The 13,283-nt window shown below is 39.5% G+C and overlaps 1 protein-coding gene across 1 annotated transcript in view; it reads right to left on the bottom strand.

Annotated features, from left to right (window-relative positions):
- GTF2E2 (general transcription factor IIE subunit 2) overlaps positions 1-13,283 on the bottom strand; it is a 45,863-nt gene that overhangs the window by 14,170 nt on the left and 18,410 nt on the right. Inside the window, exons 2-5 of the mRNA XM_034772121.1 lie at positions 10,283-10,374; positions 9,508-9,615; positions 7,642-7,824; positions 2,166-2,259 (exon numbers count right to left, since the gene is read on the bottom strand). Coding sequence (XP_034628012.1) covers positions 2,166-2,259; positions 7,642-7,824; positions 9,508-9,615; positions 10,283-10,374 — 477 coding nt within the window. The remainder of the gene's footprint in view (positions 1-2,165; positions 2,260-7,641; positions 7,825-9,507; positions 9,616-10,282; positions 10,375-13,283) is intronic.

The raw sequence follows: 13,283 nt of genomic DNA, 5'->3' as shown, positions 1-13,283 counted from the left end.
AGAGGACTCCGGCTGGGAGTGTGGGCTCTGGGGTGGGGCCAGGGATGACGGGCTCAGGGCTGGGGCAGAAGGTTTGGGTGCAGGGGGGGTGAGGGCTCCGGCTGGGGGTGCGGGCTCTGGGGTGGGGCCAGGGATGAGGGGCTCAGGGCTGGGGCAGAGGGTTTGGGTGCAGGGGGGGTGAGGGCTCTGGGGTGGAGCCAGGGATGAGGGGCTCAGGGCTGGGGCAGAAGGTTTGGGTTTCTCCGTTGGGGTCCCTCGTGTAAATGGGCTGTTGGGGTTTAAGCACTGGGTCACCTTTTGAACAGGATTAGAGGACACGGTGCTCATTTTAAATTAGTGAGCAACCTGCCCTAGGGTTTCCAACACTGCAACTAATGGTGGAGCTGAACAGTGCTAGGCAATGGTGGGGAAAGAATTCCCTGCGGTAGACAAGGCTGAAAGGCTTACATCTTTGCCTGCCAGGCATAGTTTGGGTTGAAAATTTAAAGACAAAAAAAGGAAAACATGGAACTTAAGTCTCAGACTCACTCACCAAAATTTGGAGAGAGCTACAATTTTCTTATGTCTTAGGTGATGCAACTTCTAACATCTCTTCCCAGAATAAAGCTATTACTGAAAGTGTAAACGTACCCTGCAAGGAATCCATCTATAACATGCATTTTCACTTGCTGCATTCTCTGAAAAGATCAATGAATGGCTCACTATACATTTGCTCAACATATTTAACTTTTATTTATTGCTTTAATGGCCCTGTGAATAAGTTAAATTCAAAGTTCAATGTAAAACTGTTTTCATTTCTTCTAACTTAAGATGCTATTTTAGGCACTATTGTACTGTATGGATAGCTCCTCTGAAGATACATTTTCAACATAATTTAATTAATCTTCAGCATCTGGTGCAAATCTGACACGTAACCATTTCTCCTGCTGTACCAGAAGAGACCTGAAGTTGCCAAGAGTAGAACAAATGCTAGTTTGGCAATTGCTGCACGCAGTGTTGTTGTAGCTGTGATGGTCCCAAGATATTAGAGAGACAAGGTGGGTGAGAGGTTACATCTTTTACTGTACCAACTTCTGTCGAGCTTTCACAGAGTTCTACTTCGTTATGGCAAGTACATCATCTGAAAGTATGCCTCTGCTAAGTTAGGTTGGTCCCCTTGTGTGTATGCTTTAGGATACAATCTGTAATTACATGATCACACACTACTTTTCCCACAGGACCCTGCCTCATTCAGTGCACAGAATGGAGACACACTTAGCCACTGGGTTTCACAGCTATTTGCCAGACAGCAAAGGAACCCTCAGGAATCCTGGTTTGAGTTCTGTGTTCTGGAGAGGAGTGTGCTCTAGTAGTTATTGTCCCTTCTGATCCCGGAGTCCCCCACCCCGTCCTTCTTCCCTTATTCTGTCCCCCGCCCTCTGCTCTTCATGCCCAGCTCCTATCCCCCCACCGCATAACTCCTGACTCTGCCCTCTCCTGCTTGTTTTCCCCACTCCCTCTGCTCAGACCCATGTCCCTAGGCCGTGGCTCCCCATTCCACTCTTCTAACAAGATCCATACTTTGGGATGCATACGCTGCCCTGTTCCCTTTGTGCCTATCAGGTGGTGGAAAAGGAGCAGAAGCCATCCACAAGATTTTTGCTGAGGATTACAGAGTAAGTTACTGTTTTCAATATAAGAGTTCACTAGTATAGTATTATTATTATTAATTTGCATTACTGTAATGCATACGAACCCCAGTCCTGGACTGAACCTCATTGTGCAAGGCACTGTACAAACCCAGAACAAAAAGACAGTCCCTATGCCAAAGAGCTTACATTCTAAGTATTCGACCTCTTCCATAAGGTGACCTCTGTTTCCACAGAAAAGTTCTGAGACCCTCCTCCCATCTAGCTATAAGGAAAGAAGGATAGATGTGACCCTCCTGAAACCAGAGATTTGCTATCCAAGGCTGTGAACCCACCTCATCATCTCTTAGAGGTCAATTGATTTAACAAAACATGCAATTTGAGATAGACTGGGATTTATTTAGCATTTTGATTAATCGAGGTGTTTTAAGAGACCATAATACCTAAAGATTACTTATGTACAGGTGCTTAAAAAAAACAAATGGAATACACATGCAGATCAATTACAAGTAGAAAAGTTATAAAGAACACACCTACCTTCATCTACTGTAAACTGACAGCTCTTGTCGTTGTAGAAAAGGATTTTTTTCTTATCAGGACGAGTAATAAAGGTGATCTGGTCCCCTAAAGCCTCAAATGCAAATAGAAAAAAAGAAGTCAAACTACTAGTGTGTATTTCTGGTATTTCTATTTATAAAATAAACATACTCCAATTTTCTGCTGTGTCAATTAGCTAGGGAGCAGGGAAAAACCTTTAACATTATGTCTTGTAAGATGAACTCTCACTTTGCAGTGAAATATCAGTTTTGGAGGATGATTGTGGCATTAGATTGGTACAGAAACATGTTTTGAAGCCACTCTATTAAAATGTGCCTGGGTAGTGAATGATGAGTATATTCCTCAGGAGAGAGCCGAGTATCATGGGTACCTGGCGGAAAAAGGAGACTGAGATACCAATTATCAGAGGGGTAGCCGTGTTAGTCTGGATCTGTAAAAAGCAACAGAGTGTCCTATGGCACCTTTAAGACTAACAGATGTATTGGAGCATAAGCTTTTGTGGGTGACATGCATCCGATGAAGTGGGCATTCACCCATAAGAGCTTATGCTTCAATACATCTGTTAGTCTTAAAGGTGCCACAGGACTCTGAGATACCAATATGATTTTATATGGTCACTATAAGAGCTAGAGCTTATTACTAAGCAAATGACAGATTCATGTCTGATGACGAATATTAAAACTCTAACAGAGCTCAATTACAGAATAGAACTGAGTACAAGCTTGGTGTTCTTACATGGGTTTCTATTTTGATAAAAATAATACATCAGATAAAGTACTAAGAAACAGTAGAAGACAATGTAACTACCGCATTCCCAGAAATTAAAAACAAACGTAGGAACTTTTAAAAGATTCAGTCCTGAGAAGGAAAGAACTTTTCACCCACAGTTCTGCAAGGGACGGTGACCTTCAAACCATTCCCCACCTTCCCCAAACTAATCCCAAGGTGAGACAGCTTTGGATTTGTGCATCACTTTGGAAAATTGTGGCTAGCAGCAAGAAGGCAGGCCAGGTAGAGCCATTACTTCTCTTCCATACAGTGGTAAACACCACATTGTCTATCGCTCAGCTAGAGTGTATAAATTATATCCTTGCCCTCTGCTCCAAAAATTGTTGTTCCTTGGATGAATTTGACAACTACTATCCTAATGCACTTCAAATGCTAATGCAAATTTATTCGCTAATCTATTCTCTGCCAGACAAATATGGCTTATGCCCAAACTAACAATACATGACTTCGTGGATTTTAGTAAGCATCCCCGGAGTACTGATTCTTTTCATTGCCTTAGTGTGTTTCACTTGGTACAATTCCAAATTCCCTGTCTGACACTAAAAAAAGTTCTCTGATTGAATCAAATGGTTCCATTTAATTATAGCCATGAGAAGAATGGGATTTTGGGAGCATTTGCCAGGATGGATTTTTGCCACATACAAAGAAGCCATATAGAGAAGCTCAACAATATTTTCCCATATCCTCATTACTCTTCAACCTGTCAAATGCTCACTGGTATATAGGATGCAAACATGTGAGACCATGAATGAGGGTGAGGAGGGTATGACAATACAGAGGAAAGTTCAAAGGATGAAGATGACATCCTTCACACAGATGCGGAGATCAGCTCTCTGATGCATACTGTGCTTTCTTTGTTGCATGCTTTTAGCTCATGGATTTTTTCAACTTGAACTGCAAGATGATTCAGCTTTGTCTGTTCCTCTCATTGTTCCATCAACATGAAAGAAGGACATAGGCACAGGTTCAACTGGGTGACTAAGAACAGTTACCACTGAAACATCATCTCCGCATCTTACAAAGTACAGGGCTCCGCGGAACACAATTTCTGGACTGATAGCTCCAGATATAATTTTGGTCTTCTTGGCCATGTCAACAAATATTTTGATGTCAATTTCTTGACGAGGCTGAAGAAACTACCTGAACCATCAGAATCAAGTATACCTCTTGCAAATCTCTACATTTGTTTTTCAGTAGACTCTTGAACATCTGATGTTACATGCAGTCCAGTAGATACACTGATAAGCACTTCTGGATCTGATTCAGGGTCAAATGGGTTTTGTCACATTGTTGATGACATGGTTGGCAAGAGCTGTAACATGCTCTTCATCCGTCTTCAGTGCAGAGGTAAAGACTTGTTTGTTGTCTTTGTCTTCACTATTTTTTATTAGGCCACTTCTTTCTCTCATAACTTTTGCATATTCATAATATGAAGCTGTGTACTGTCATTTCTAATACTAATATTGACCTGTGCATAAGTGTCACTGAATTAAAAATCTAGTTTCTAGAACATTTCAAAGGATAGTACTGCATGCATAGGCAATTACAAAATAAAACCTTCCACGAGGCAGAAGAGATGCTACATCGTATGTATACAAACTTATGAATGGAGAAGCATTACATCAGGAATTCATGTACATTTATATCGACCCACTATGTAGTACAAATTATGGGCATGCAATCTACTGCTGCTGGTGCACAACCTTCAGTGAGACTCATCTGGTCAGCAAATTTCAATTGAAAAGACAGAAAACTATTATAATCACTTGCGAAACACTTTGACAATTAAGAATATGTGACATGAAAACATTTCATGTTAGTATACTGCAAAATGTTGATATTCGCCATTTTTGCCACATGCCACAATAGCTTCATCATTTCTAAAAAAATACTTGCACAAACAAAACCAATAAAATGTTTTTAATACTTTGTCATTTGGTAGCTCTGACCAATAAACACTATATTAAGGTGTTGTATGCAGTGTAGTTGTAGCATGTCAGTCCCGGGATATTAGAGAGACAAGGTGGGTGAGGTAATAGCTTTTATTGAATCAACTTCAGCTGGTGAGAGAGACAAGCTTTCGAGCCACACAGAAGAAGAGCTCTGTGTAAGCTCAAAAGCTTGTCTCTCTCACCAGCAGAAGTTGAGCCAATAAAAGATATTCCCCCACGCACTCTGACTCTCTAATATTAAGGTGTTGAAATTAACTTAAACAGTGAAAATTTATAGTCCTGTTGCAGTGTTTCTGGAACTATGAAAAAATGATAGTGTCTCATTTTGGGTACCATTATTTCACCTCGCTTACAGGCTTACTGCACCACTTGCCAGGTCCACATCATAGCTCATCTAAATGTACATAACATAAGCTTTCAAATGATATATGGATGTGGGCGCGTATAGGTGTGACAGTCTCTATCCTCATGTTCACCCTTTTTACAAGATTATGATGGATTTTGTACGAAATATGCCTTGTGAGGTATCACTTGAAAGCTCATCATTTGCTGATAATTCCTGTCCTGGAAAATATGTGTGGAAACATTGTACGTAAAATTATAAGATTCCACTGTATAACACTATTGAGACATGTTCCAAGTTTAGAAACGCAGCCACAAACCAGTTCCTCAGAGACAAAAGGCAAACCGATGCCTTAGCCAGGTGTCAACAAAATCAAATGGATTATCACCTGGTTAAGTGGACATTCTTCAGCAGGAAAAAGGGTGAGAGAAAGAAATCAACATTTTGGCAAAGAAAGAGCGGGAGGTTCCCTTCCTCACAGACCTCCTGTCTCCTTAACCTCAACTGGAGAGGATTTTCAAAGAAAAAGAGAACTATAAGAAAGGGGGAACAGATGCCCCAAAATACCCCTCTCTTTCTCTCTGCCCCTGGCATCAACAACACCTGAAGGACAAGGAAATTAACTCTGAACAGGGGTGGGGTCCTGGCTGAAAGAAATCCAGCCAGTAAGACTGCTAAAGCATGTGGTGAGAGAAACCTTTGCTTTGAATTTATTTAGCTTGTCAAATTAGATATTAATTGTGTTTTATTTTTTATTTTCTTGTGACCAATTCTGACTTTTATGCCTCATTACTTGTAATCACTTAAAATCTCTCTTTCTGTAATTAATAGACTTCTTTTATTGTTTTATCTAAACCAGTGTGGGTTTGGGAAACTCCATTGAGATAAGATTAGTGCATATCATTTTCTATTAATGAAATGACAGACTTTACATGAGCTGATATTGTCCAGGAGGGTGCTGGGCAGAACAAGATACACATTTCGGGGGGGAAGTCTGGGACTGGGAGTTTGCTGGTGTTGTCCATAGTGTAATTCATGGGTGGCTGGCCATAGCTCTTGTACAGTATAGCTGGAAGTGATTTACATGCTGGAGGCTGTGTGGGCAGACACCAGGAGTGCTAAGGTAAATGGGTGCAAGTTTGTTTGTAGACAAGGCCTTAGTAACTAATCAGGGGTCTGAGCCTTAAAAAAAGCTGATCTGAACTGAGTACTTAATTCCTATTGACCAGGATCAGGCTACGTGGCAATATTAGGGTTGCCAACTCTGACTGAAGCTATTCCGGGAGATTTCCCCCCCCAACATAACATAATGTCATTTTCTTAAAATATCCTATTAAAATCTTCTGGATTGCTTTCAATAGTCACCGGAAGATGGATGCCAATTCTGGGAGACGCCAGGCCCATCCTGGAGGGTTGGCAACCCTACAATAGCAGGCAAGGTTGTGGCATCATTTCTCCATTAATTTACCATCTTGATTTGATTTTTTTTTTTTTTTTTTTTTTACAATTTTTTATTACGTTTTCTAAACAAATACATAATAATTTAGAATTATGAATCATGAGCAACACTAACATAGTCCAGGATTCTTCCTGAGACTGCTATTTCTTAAAAAAGATCTTCAAGAATCCTTATTTTTTTAAAAAAAGATTAAGATCACATATCAATATTTTGCAGCGGATTAAGCAAATTATAAATCATTTATCTACAATTTCCTGAGTTCAAGATTCAATGTTTCTCCTATGAGTGAAGGAATTTTCAAATATTTAAATTTAACGTATACTTTTCTGTAACTTAGTACCTTAATACAGTTTTTATTTTTGCATTGATTAACATAGGCATTGCACTTCACTGAGCCAAGTCTGCTTTTGTGAAAGTGAAGCAGTTACTGCTATGACAGTTTACCAGAGAATGGAGATAAGTCATTGCAGTATCTTGAAGTTCAATTACAGTATGTGAAAAGATCACTGATTCAGACATTTTTAAGACCAGAAGGGACCACTGTGAAGTCTGACCTCCTGTATAATACAGGCCCACATGGCTTTCCTGAATTAATTCCTGCATGACCTAGAGCAGATCTTTTAGAAAAAATCCTGACTTGATTTTAAAATTTCCAGTGATGGAGAACAACAAATCTTTGTAAATTGTTCCAAAGGTTAATTACTCATGCTGTTAAACATGTGCCCCTTATTTCTAGTCTAAATGTGTCTAAATTCAACTTCCAGCCATTAGGTCTTGGTATATCCTTGGCTGCTAGATTGAAGAGATCTCTATTACCACATTTCTGTTCCCCATGTAAGTACTTCTACGTTGTGATCAAGTCACCCCAGCCTACTCTTTGATAAGACAAATAGACTGAACTGTGTTACTTACCTTTATTGCTTTCTGTGCATTGGGCAGTCCTTCCTCAATATCGTCCAGAAGGATTCCTCCCAGTCCCCGCTGGTCATGCTTGTCCAAGAGCCTGAGCAGAGCCTTTTTATCTTTCAAATTGTACTTAGGTTTGAAAGCGTATTTCCCATCTATAACTTCTATTTTGGGATTGCTGACTAGAGCCTGTAATAGGGACATAAGTTTTAAACTTAAGAAAAAACATGAATGGATATGTATATTGGACTAAACAAACTTGTCCTCTGTCAATGACGGCACACCAGCAACATACTGTAGCTGACAATTAACAGGCTCGATTAGGAAGTGGGCTTGGGATTCAGGATCTCAGATCCAGTACAGGCAGAGTTCATCATGATGGTACTTTTTACTTTACAGAGGAGGGTTAAGCACTATTTATACAATGCACCTTAGGCTGGGAGATCCATAAAGACACTTGTGGCAGCTGTTTTACAAAAAGCTGCACAGCTCCTTTTTGGAAGGAGATTAGAGAAATAAAAATACCAGGGGATACAAAAATATGAATTCTTCTGGACTTAAAATGCAAACAAACTATTTACCCAACGTATCGCACTGATCTCATATTGAGGTTACAAATGTGAAAGACATTACCCTGGGATGAACAAATCTGTAGTCAGTCTTCCCCAACTGGTGTCAACCGGCACCAGCAGATGCAGAAGAAACTGAGAAGAGCAGACCTCCTGCACAGAAGAACTTTACCCCTGATGGCAACTTCAGAGTGAAACTGAACAGGATTTCATGGACAATTGAAATGGTAAAGATACGTTCCTGTTTCACAGCCAGTACCACAATGAAAGTTCTTCTGCAAGAGAGAGCAACCCTACTTAGTTTCTTCTGCAGCTGCCAGCCTGACCCTGAAAGGAGAAAGAGAAGAGACACAGAAAGAAGAAAGGAGGGAGAACACACAGTCATCATAAAAAAGTTAACTAACTTTGGTAGCCTACCAAATTCTCAAGAGATTATGTAAGCCACCAAAGCTTTAAAGTGAACTGCCATAATGTGCCTGTTAATAGCCTACTAGACTACCATGCTGTTGAAGCCTTTGTTCACACTTTATTATCACTTATAAATGCAATAATAATTTAACAACGTGTTTTCTTCTTAGTTTAGCATCTATGCGATAATGCTCTAATGGTGAAATCTTCGACAAAGCTGCCATTGACTTAATTGGGGCCAGGATTTACCCTACAGGTGGGCATCTCTGGGATTTAGCAGGAGTATTAGTGCCAGTGGAATGTTGGAAGATATTTTTGTTATAGCCACACTACTTTTACTATATCTTGTCTTTTTAATGTAACTACTACATATACTGATTGTTTTCTTGCTATATGTCTATGTTAGTTGGTATTATATAAAAATGTAAGTAATGTTTCACTCATAAATGAAGCAGAAGAAGAAAAGCAGTGTTGTATTTTGCAGATTACATTTAAAGACACCAGACTCCAACCATTGCGTTTTATGGAATTTTACTTTGCTAAAGCATACTGAAGGACCATAAAGACATTCATTCTCATCAGGTAAAAAGTGTGTTATGAGGAGGACGATGGGGGCAATGAGGTTAAATACCGTATTTTCACAAAAGGGAAAAGTATATACAAAACAGTAACCTCCTAACTCTTTTACAATCTTTCACAATTTTAGAATCATTTCAGTTTCAGAGCTAGTTTCACTACAGCACTGGGTTATTCTTGAAAAGTAATACAAGTAAAGAGGACACAACATTTTTAGCAGAACAGTTATATTACAGAGTTTATCATTAAGCAAATGTATATGAGTTGAGTTTTATTATTACTCGTCGTTAGTTAGAGTCTGAAAATTTATTTTCTTTACCTCACTCATTAACCATTGTTTCTGCCTGAGTCCAATATCTAAGTGTTGCGTTTCATCCAAAATTTCTTCTAGAGTTAATGGATGTGTATCACCACGCTGGTGCCGCGTCTGATAAAATAAATACGATCTATTAGTGCTCTGCAGGTACTTAATGAAAGTATGAACTCTACAGCAATTTAATAAGACTGGTAGCACGTTATGGCAATTCCCACCCCCCAGAATTAGCTGTTTTAATTTAAAAGAAAAAAGTCATGATACACAGTATTTTAATAAATATTAATTCAAGGACTGAAATCTTCAACATTTTGCTCTGGAAACCTAGTAAGAAAATGAATCTATAACGTCTGTTAAGACAGCACTTAAAATGAAAGCTGATGACAGGAAATGAGTCAAATTATAAATTTAAGGATAGTTGACGTTCCTAAACATATAGAAGAAATTAGCCCTGAAAGAGATTTTGAGAAATGGTTCCTGGATCGTTGATCAGTTCTCATCTCTGGTTTACGCGAGCAGACTCTCAACCATCTTCTTACTTTTAAACTGCGCAGCCTTGAACTGGCGTCACTGGGATACAAACATGGGGGAATCTTGCAATGACAATTTTTATTTCAATGACGTTTTTGGCATTAAACAAGTAGTTCTGCGTGTCTGATAAAAGTTCTTAATATTACTGCTACAATGAAAGGTCAGCTTATATAAATGTTTCTGAGCTGACGAGTGGATAAATAAGTATAAACATTTCAGAAAAATTATACTTGAAATAAAATGACTATACCTTCATATAATTCACTATCTTAGCAAGGACTCCAAACTTGTAGCCAGAGCCTCCTGAAAGGGCTTTCAAGTTCAATGACCCATTGCTGTGGTCTGCAAAAGAAGCAAAAGAACATGTTCTCACAAACGGATTTTTAGTTTTGCACTCAACCCTGCTTCAATTATGCATCTGTTTTTGGTACTACAACCATAAATAAAAAGTATACATAGTTCAGAAGTCAAGACCTGGGCACTTTCAGCTGGCTCACTGTGAAGGAAAATATGTCTCTATGTAATTCTCTAAGTGCAGAACTGTTAAGATTTCTGCTTTAAAGAGGAGGCAAGCAAAAATCAATACCAAAGGAGTAAATTTTAATTCCTAGGCTTAATATCTCATGTTTGACTTTTTGTTGAAACCAACTTTTAAACAACTATAATTGTATTCACTGAATGTCATCTACAGGCAAGCTCAAGGTTCCCACCCACCCACATGACTGAATGGTACCTATGTGCCGTGACATTGTGAGCCAGGAGTAGAAATTTTAATTTAAAATTGCAAGCAATACAATACCAATTAAAATGCCCTTCTCTATTCCGATGTGGCTTCTAATCTGAGCTTCTTCAACCTAAAATCAATTGCAGCAGCAAAGTCCATCAACTGTATCAGAATCAAATGCCATTGCTACTGGTTTCTATACATGAAACTATCCCTCAGCATGCCTCTTCAGAGTGATATTTGTTAAATTCTGGCAAACTAGAGCCAATATACTGACTATACTTTTCAGATTTCCATTAACTTGGGGCACCGTGAAGCAAACTTCTGAACAATCTGAAAAAATGTTCCACCTTAGTTCATGAAGAATGAAATATATGAGCAATTTCTTGTTTATATGTAGCAGCTGCTAAGTGGCTGTTATGAAAAAAATTAATTACAGAGATAATATGATTAATGATTCAGCTACTGGAGTGGAGAGTATGCTTATGAAATTTGTAGATGATACTGAGCTGAGAGAGATTGCTAGCACTTTGGAGGACAGGTTTAGAATTCAAAACTACTCTGACAAATTGGAGAATTGGTCTGAATTCAACAAGATGAAAACAATAACGACCAGTGCAAAGTACTTCACATAGGAAAGAAAAATCAAATGGGGAATAACTAGCTAGATGGTAATACTGCTGAAAAGGATCTGGGGGACATAGTGGAACACAATTTGTATACGATGTGATGCAGTTGCGAAATCATTCTTGAGTGCACTAACAGGATTGTCACATATCAGATATGGGAGGTAATTGTGCCGCTCTACTTGGCATGGGTGAGGCCTCAACTGGAGTCATGCATCCAATTCTGGGCACCACACTTTAGAAAAGGATAAACTGGAGAAAATATAGAGGAGAGGAACAAAATTGATAAAGGTTTAGAAAATCTGACCTATGTGGAAAGGTTAAAAAAACTGGGCATGTTTAGTCTTGAGAGAAGATGACCAACGGGAACCTGATAACAGTCTTCAAATATGATAAGGGCTGCTGTAAAGAGGAAGGTAATCAATTGTTCTCTGTGTCCACTGATGGTAGGAGAAACAGTAATGGACTTAATCTGCAGCAAGGGAGATTTAAATTAGATATTAGGAAAAACTTTCTAACTTCAGGGGTAATTAAGCTCTGGAATAGGCTTCCAAGGAAGATTGTGGAATCCCCTGGCAGTGGAGGTTTTTAAAAACAAGTTGGACAAACACCTGTCAGGGATGGCCTAAGTCACTGGTTCTCAACCTTTTTGGGGTCGGGACCGGTTTGTAAATGTTTATGGCCTGTCGCGATCCAGTAAATAGTCTGGGGGCGGAGGTTCTGGAGTGGTTTTGGTCAGTCAGCTCCTGCCCTCCAGGGAGGTTGGGTCCTGCAGTTCCTGTACTTTGGACTGGCTGGGCTCAGCTCTCTGCTCCACAGCCCCCAGTTATCAAGTCCAGCCCCCCAACTGGACCAAATTTGTGTGAGTGGAGTTGTGACTTGCTCATGGGGTTGCAGTGCTACTCACTCAAATTTGGCCTACCCAGATTCCCATCATCATGATAGCTGGGCCCGTCCTGAGTGGTGCTGGGACCCTAGAGGTTGCAATGCCTGGAGCAGTGAGGCGAGCCTAGCCGGCAGGAGCTGCCACGCGACCCTTTGAAACATTCTGGCAATCCAGTTTTGGATCCTGACCCATGGTTTGAGAAACCCATGTCTAGGTTTATTTGGTCCTGCAATAGTGCAGGGGCCTGGATTTGATGACTTCTTGAGGTCCCTTCCAGCCCAACATGACTATTGTTCTATAATCGCTGGCACTCTTTCCTTCCAAGTCTTTTGACAGTAAAATTTGCTAGTGTACAGAACAACAATATGCTACTACATGAATATATTTTTATTATTTATTATAATTATTTGTATTACTGTGGTACCTAAGCACCCCAATCATTGACCAGGACTCTATTGTGGTAGGCGCTGTACAAACACAAAATAAAAGGACTGTCTCTGACCTAAGGAACTTACAATCTAAGTATAGGACAGTTCTTGCAAAACTTTCCTCTTAACCGTATCAGCCAGATTATCTGTCACAAAACTCGTCACATAGTACTTGCAATCAAAAGGTCTGAGAAGGAATATATCTCTAGCTATTGCTGTCAAATATTCACATGGATGTGGCTGACCCAAGGTACCAGTGTTTGTCACACAGGTAAACATCTTTCTCAGCAGTTACTGTAGCATGCACAATAGTTTGTGACCATTACATCAAACATGTACATTAATATATATATATGCACTAGTTTCTGAAAATATTCAGTCTTCTTGTCTTATGCAAATAAATGTCTCATTTAACATATGAGCAAATGTCAGTCAGAAAAACAGAAAGTAAAAATATCTATAGCAGAAGGGTCCAAACTGAAAAACTTTCACAGAGAGCTGGCTGGTCACATGACACTGGCTCTTAGTTTCCAGCTATTAAATTTAACCAAAAGACAGTTAAAATACATTAAATACTTTCTTATTAC

The sequence above is a fragment of the Trachemys scripta genome, chromosome 5, assembly GCF_013100865.1.
Source record: "Trachemys scripta elegans isolate TJP31775 chromosome 5, CAS_Tse_1.0, whole genome shotgun sequence".
In the NCBI taxonomy this organism is placed as follows: domain Eukaryota; kingdom Metazoa; phylum Chordata; order Testudines; family Emydidae; genus Trachemys; species Trachemys scripta.
The sequence above is the reverse complement of the archived record's forward strand: the minus strand, read 5'-3'. Positions and strand labels throughout refer to the sequence as shown.